The sequence below is a fragment of the Limulus polyphemus genome, unplaced genomic scaffold (assembly GCF_000517525.1).
Source record: "Limulus polyphemus unplaced genomic scaffold, Limulus_polyphemus-2.1.2 Scaffold7595, whole genome shotgun sequence".
NCBI lineage: Eukaryota > Metazoa > Arthropoda > Merostomata > Xiphosura > Limulidae > Limulus > Limulus polyphemus.
In genome coordinates this window covers 24051-31079 of record NW_013673205.1, presented here as the reverse complement: position 1 = coordinate 31079, position 7029 = coordinate 24051, and the positions used below count along the sequence as shown (strand labels likewise).

Genomic DNA, 7029 nt, shown 5'->3' with positions numbered 1-7029 from the left:
GGGTCGCGAGTTCGAAACATGCTCGCTCTTTCAGCCGTGGGGGCGTTATAATGTGACGGTCAGTGCGACTATTCGTTGGTAAAAGAGTAGGCTAAGAGTTGTCGGTGGGTGGTGATGACTAGCTGCCTGTCCTCTAGTCTTACACTGGTAAATTAGGGACGGCTAGCCAGATAGCCCTCGTGTAGCTTTTCGCAAAATTGCAAACAAAACAAACATAATAATAATAAAAAAATACTAGTATACGTTCTTTTATTCCAAGCACTACATATTTTCAGTACTCCCTTAATTAAAGAATGCTTATTTCACCATTTTTGTTATGCTAAGACACTATACATAATTGTAAATTATTTTCTGTGTATTTCCGTCAAACTTCTTACATGTAACATATTTTATATTATTATTTACATTTATTTCTCGTACCCAGAGAGGGCGTGCTGTATAAGTATTGCTGTCGAAGTTGACGAAACGGTAGATTTTTTTGTATGCTATTTCTCTCAATTTATTCATGATGTTGTAATGATTTTAGGTTAGCCTATACATTTTACATAATCTGGGCCTGATTCCAGAGTTCACCGTCTTTAGCCTAGTGAGCGAATGGAAATGAACTAATACTAATAGTTTGTTACTTACACCAAACGTTGATTCGATCAATGTATTGGCGCACATCATCGCCCCCTAGACTAAAAGGCGTAAAAATTGAACTAAAGTTTTTACTTTTCAGTGTTTTGGTCATTTCAAAACAAAACATAAACGTGTAACGGCACTCTTTGCCTTTTCTGGCTTTAGAGACTATTTGTCTAAAAGGACGCACTCCCTTTTCTGTAAAGAAATAGTAAAAATGGTTAGAACTATTTTTTTTTTACTATAGTCACTAGCCAGAGATGTAACCTGGATTTTAGAATCGTTCCAACTTCATTACTCCTTACGTTATATAAGAATAATACAGTATTGATATTTTATTTCTACGGAAAACAGCACAAACTAGCGACAAAACTTAATTCATTGTATTTTTTTTTTGTTTAGCAATTTCAATTGTTATGCCTACGTTTTGATATAGTACAAACTTTCAGAATATTGATTAGAACTTCGAGCATGCAGTGTTAGTACTCCAAATGTAAAATCAGGCTCTGGATATGTTTTAGAATTAGCAGGGATCTACCCAGCAATTTTTGATAAAACGCAGCTAGGTAAGACTACGAAGTGGTTTTGATGATAGTACCAAGTTTGCCACTAGGTGACATGAACATACTACAGAGGAATTAACTTTTAGTAGTTTTAATTTAACTGATATCTGAATGATTTAATCATCAGAAAATGTGTTACTGTTATACCATTTAAACTGAAAATGGTAACATATTATAATACAAAGAGACTTTTATGTATTATCATCCAAATGTACTCAAAACTGTTATATATAAATATTTTACACCATTTCTAGCTAAATTGTGTTCATAATTACACAGCTACAAATTTGAGTAATATTGCTGTGTGACCCCTCTCTCTCTTAGTTAGTGGTATAATTTTTTTTTAAGTGCTAAGGCTTTCTTACAATAGTCTAGTCACAACACAATGTACAGTAAGGTGGATATATATATACAGAGCTCAACTTCTGAGGGAGGATAGTGTTCGAGTCTGAATTTTGAGTTATTATGATGATACTTGTAAAGTATAAAGATAAGTGACATCTGAGAACAAATTCATAGGACAATAACTAACCCAACAACCCAACATTTTACATAATCACGAGACTGTAACTCAACATTAAGAGCCAGTGTTTTTTTTACATACCTATCATTTTAAAGTTGTCCAATAACACTATGATAAGTTTTAGGACTAAAAAAAAAAGAAGAAATTATTTATAACTCATAAATGGAAATAAGCTAACTGCAAATAACTAAGAAGTAACCTATAAATTAATGAAACCAATTCTACAAAACAAATTCACAAAACCCATATAATGCTATAATCAAATCACCAGAAAAGTAAAACCTGTAATACAAGTTAGGACTAACCTTACAAGTTAGGACTAATCCAACATATCTGATTGTAACTTCCACAGATTACAAGCTTTTTTTTTTTCTAGAAGTTGGATTTTCCTCAGCTAGTTTGAATAATTTATGACCTGAACCTCACCACTGTTGTATTTTTTAGATTATTTTGAAATGTATATCTTTGCTGCCGTAGTTATTCACATCAGAAGTAATACCCCCTAGAATTTCTGTGAGATGTTTTCAGCAGGTCGATACTGTTATCTCACAATATACACACTAACTGAAAACAGAATTCCAAAAAACATGTTTACTCAAATTCTTCTACGTCATAATGATTTGTATACATAACAATCACACGGTAGAGTATTACAGATGGTATTTTTAGTAAAATCTAAAGAGAATGTTGTTTTTCAAGTATAAAGAAATAATCAGATTGGAACTATCGTTCCAGTTTATTAAACATGTATTGTGGGTGTTTCTTTAAGACAAATATATGTTTTTAACAAGCGTATCTTATGCATGCTTGAGAAGCATATTATATGTTTTTAACAGGTGTATCGTATCGTGTTTGTTTTCTTCATGTGTTGGTAAACCTAATATCTGTGAAACTTCCAATCACATCTTTCAAGTGAAGAAAATGTATTGATATCTTTATTGATTGGAAATGTTTTAATAATGGCTACAGCAGTTTACTCATTGATTTTAGTATTCTAAAAAGAAAGTCTATTTTTGTCCTTCCTCTTTGTTGAGGTAATCTTTAGATCAATGACAATAAGGCACAACTTAAGATTTAGTTATTTTACAAATATTTAGTATAAAGAAATGGGTATTTCTATGTGCAAGTCTCTAGAAAACTTGTAGATAAGTGAATGTTGAATTAAAATGAGTTTAACCTAATCTGTGGTCGCTTATAGCTGATCCATACAAAGTCTTACCTTCAAAATAGAAAGAATATTACATTTCAGTTTTTGTGCAAAATCTTTACAAACTGAATATATATATATATATATATATATATGTTGTGTGTAATAAAATATTTTTCTTTTGTTCAAAAATGTAATTTATTTTATATTTATTCTATTTCATAGCTGGGGTGTAGTGGGTCAAAGAAGGGGGTATTTTTGATACCCTGCTGTCTAGAAAAATCAACATCTGAAAATGCTTTAGGTATTAATGGTGTCACTACCAACATGGCTGGTTCAAGTGGGTGGCTGGGGATTCCCAAGGCTCTTGGTGTGGTCTCCCCTCAACAACGAGAATCGGGTTTACGTAAGTTATTTAAGAACTGTGTAGACAAATGTTTAGAGTTAACATTTTAGTTTTAAATGAAGTTGTACAATATGTTAAATGTTCAGAACATCAAAGCATAAGGTGAAGCAAATAAAGTTTTGATGTAGTTTAGAATGTGAGGGTTTTACATTTGTTGTAGTTTAGAATGTGAGTAGAGTTTTACATTTGATGTAGTTTAGAATGTGAGAGTTTTACATTTGATGTAGTTTAGAATGTGAGAGTTTTATATTTGATGTAGTTTAGAATGTGAGAGTTTTACATTTGATGTAGTTTAGAATGTGAGTAGAGTTTTACATTTGATGTAATTTAGAATGTGAGTAGAGTTTTACATTTGATGTAGTTTAGAATGTGAGTAGAGTTTTACATTTGATGTAGTTTAGAATGTGAGTAGAGTTTTACATTTGATTTTGCACACTTTTTGTATGATTATGACTTTTTTCATAATTTTCTAATCATTAAGAATTTGTGAAATGTCTTATCTCTCACAGAACTTGCAAGAATCATATAGGTTTTTTATATTTTCACTCCACATGTAATGTTAACATGTTTTTTTTTAAGACAAGTAGCTGGACATAGGGAAGTAAAAGTAGTTTGTAGTTAAGGAGAAGAGAGACTGTTTATTCAAATGTTTTTTATTAATTAATCCAAATTATAAAATTGCAAATACTAGGCTTGATTTAATTCATGCTGTTATAGAGACTAGTCTTAATAAATTAGGCTTAGTAATTTAGAAATTTGCATTTTCTAGACCTTTTACGTTAATAGCAATTGTCACACAACTGTAAACCAAAAATAGTAATTTCAGCGTGTTTGGACTGGAAGTGAGTAGTAGTTTAACCTAATTTTTGCTACTTCTAAAAAGTTTGTCTACGGTTACAGCATTGATCTTTTTCAGTTTCCAAATCGACACACAATTAATCTTCAACAGTACTAGGTTTTTGTTTCAGTTTATAGTTATTTTAAGCTGCTTAAACAATAAAGGCAGCACTTCTGCTCTTACTACTTTTATTTTTAGCACCTTTCTTTGTTAATTTCTATATTACGAAAAAAACAAATCATACTCAAATTTAATTATGAGCAACATTGTACTGGAATAAGCTCTTGAGTTGTCATTACCATGCTGAGATAAGGTGTTGAATTAACTCTTAAGTTCTCAAGATGACAGTACTGTTCTGGGTACCACATGTATTGTTTCTAATATGCTTTTATTTAACTTTCTTTTAATGAAACCATAATGTTCAACAACAAATCAGACACAGTAGTTTTAATCTCTAAAACTTCAGCTGCTGCCATCTATTGACAAAATACTCAATTACATTTTCTGTGTCATTATGTAAAACTTGTTCACTAATTTTGTAAACCACAATGTGAAAATCTAAATTTGTTAGTGTTTAAAAAAAAAAAGAGAGAAACATACCAGTTCAGAAAATGTATTCTTTTATTGTGTGATTGCAACAGAAAGGAATAAAGTTGCTCTGAAACCAGGCCGGTCCTTGATGGACTGGATTCGACTTACCCATTCATCCCAGGATTTAGCAGGTACAAAAGGTCAAATTCAAGATGTCACAGAAGAGGAACTGAGGAAACATAACAAAGCTGATGATGCGTGGATGGTGTTGAAAGGTAATATTTAGACTGGATGTAGCTTATCTATCATCTTAAGGGTAACATCCAAAAACTAGTTTTTCTTTACGTGTTCAGTACAGCTTCAGAAGCTCATCAGAGTAAACATGCTTTTTACGTAGTCATCACATAACCGCCATCGAGTAGTTTGTATGAACTGGACATCAAATAATTACGTTCACCACAACTTTGACTTTCAATCTCTACTTATTAACCGATAAAATGTTATATTGTGTTATTAATACACAGTCCAAATGTTCTAGTCAGCTCTCTTTGTTTCAGATCTTCTAAGTAATAAGAATAGTGTATCCTTTAATATAATTTTATTTGTTCTACACGGTAAATGTATTCGCGGTGTGTGGCTAGACAGAGTCTGTGTATAATGCTGATAAGGTTTTTCTTTACTGTACGAGTGTTTTTACAGATACTTGTATACGTTTTGTGTTTGTCACCCAGGGAAGGTGTTTAATGTCACCCCCTACATGGAGTTCCATCCTGGTGGGGAAGAAGAATTGATGCGTGGAGTGGGAAAAGATGCCACGGATCTTTTCAATTCAGTAATATACGATTTTTACACATATATATAATTAAGTTAAGGTACTTGTATTAGTATTTCTGATATATGATGTGGTAATGCATATTTGTGATGAAGCGTGGAACAGATTGGAAGTACAAAATGTGAGACTAAAGAAATGTAGCTTGAATTTTACAAGCTGCTAGTTGGAGATTATAAGATTACACGTAGTTTAAAGTTGTTATGAAACAGCCCGAAACAGATAAATCCTTGTTAAACCAGTTGTTGAATTAATGTTAAGCTGTCACTGAGACGGAGAATGGTGGAAGAGGCAGAAACTTCTCAGTAGGTTTATTCTCGAGGCGTGCTCGAGATGAGAAGTCATTTCTCACTTCCTGTTCAAACTGTTGTTTATTATTTGTATAAATAAGCAGGAAGAAATGGACCCAATAACTTTAAAATATTTGAAAAATGGTTACTTCTTTATCTGTTTATATTTGTATTAAATTTGTTAGAAAACAGTTAGTTGTTTCTAAAGTTTTCAATCTGTATCATTAGTAAACTTTTTAAAGGCTGTTTGAAATCGGACTGTAGCTAGATTGTTTGATTTTCCATAGAATAATTATCTTTGTCTGCATAACTATTTTTTTTTTTTTTTTATATAAGTTATGGGTTTTTGAGATCTTCTTTTTAATGATACCACCTCCCACGGTAGGGGGAGAGGACTAACTTTTAAATGAATTAAAAAAACTACATTTATATAAAGAAATAAAAAAGGTGGGAAAATTTACAATAAAATCTATTGTATTTTGTCAAAATTTTACTGAATAAAATATAACACCATGACTCATGAAATATATACAAACAAATGTATCTTAGTTCTGTTTGTTTAGATTCACAGATGGGTGAATGCCGAATCCATGTTGCAGAAATGCCTAGTCGGAAAATACAGACCGTTGAGTCCTGTGTCAAGAAGTAGGTGCACCATATCTGAAAATTAAGGACTTATGAAAAAACTTTAATGGTGTATAAATATATATAGAGTCCAAATACAGTAGTAGAGAAATATTCCTAACTCACGTGAACTAGTGGTACTTATTTCTTGCTGATAACCTAACCTAATTCATTCCATTCCCCACACTGGCTCTTGTTCAAGGGGATATACATAAAACATAGGTCTGTCCCTACTTAAATAATTTCACTTTCTTGTTCCAGGCTCCAAAAATGTGTATGAAAATATGTTATTTAGAAACTTGTGTACAACATTGCTGAAAATAACTGGCTTCTTGTAGTTGGAATCTGGAAGTTGTACTTTGTTGCAGGCTTTAACTGGCTTCTTGTAGTTGGAATCTGGAAGTTGTTGCAGGCTTTAACTGGCTTCTTGTAGTTGGAATCTGGAAGTTGTACGTTGTTGCAGGCTTTAACTGGCTTCTTGTAGTTGGAATCTGGAAGTTGTAAGTTGTTGCAGGGTTTAACTGGCTTGTTGTAGTTGGAAACTGGAAGTTGTACGTTGTTGCAGGCTTTAACTGGCTTCTTGTAGTTGGAATCTGGAAGTTGTAAGTTGTTGCAGGCTTTAACTGGCTTCTTGTAGTTGGAATCTGGAAGTTGTAA

The 7029-nt window shown here is 32.2% G+C and overlaps 1 protein-coding gene across 1 annotated transcript in view; it reads left to right on the top strand.

Moving 5' to 3' along the window:
* The first annotated feature begins 418 nt into the window (after positions 1-418).
* Positions 419-7029, top strand: part of LOC106474721 (cytochrome b5 reductase 4-like) — a 25393-nt gene continuing 18782 nt past the window's right edge. The window contains exons 1-5 of the mRNA XM_022403020.1: positions 419-468; positions 3080-3260; positions 4740-4904; positions 5361-5461; positions 6312-6393. Coding sequence (XP_022258728.1) covers positions 3182-3260; positions 4740-4904; positions 5361-5461; positions 6312-6393 — 427 coding nt within the window. The 5' untranslated portion in view covers positions 419-468; positions 3080-3181. The remainder of the gene's footprint in view (positions 469-3079; positions 3261-4739; positions 4905-5360; positions 5462-6311; positions 6394-7029) is intronic.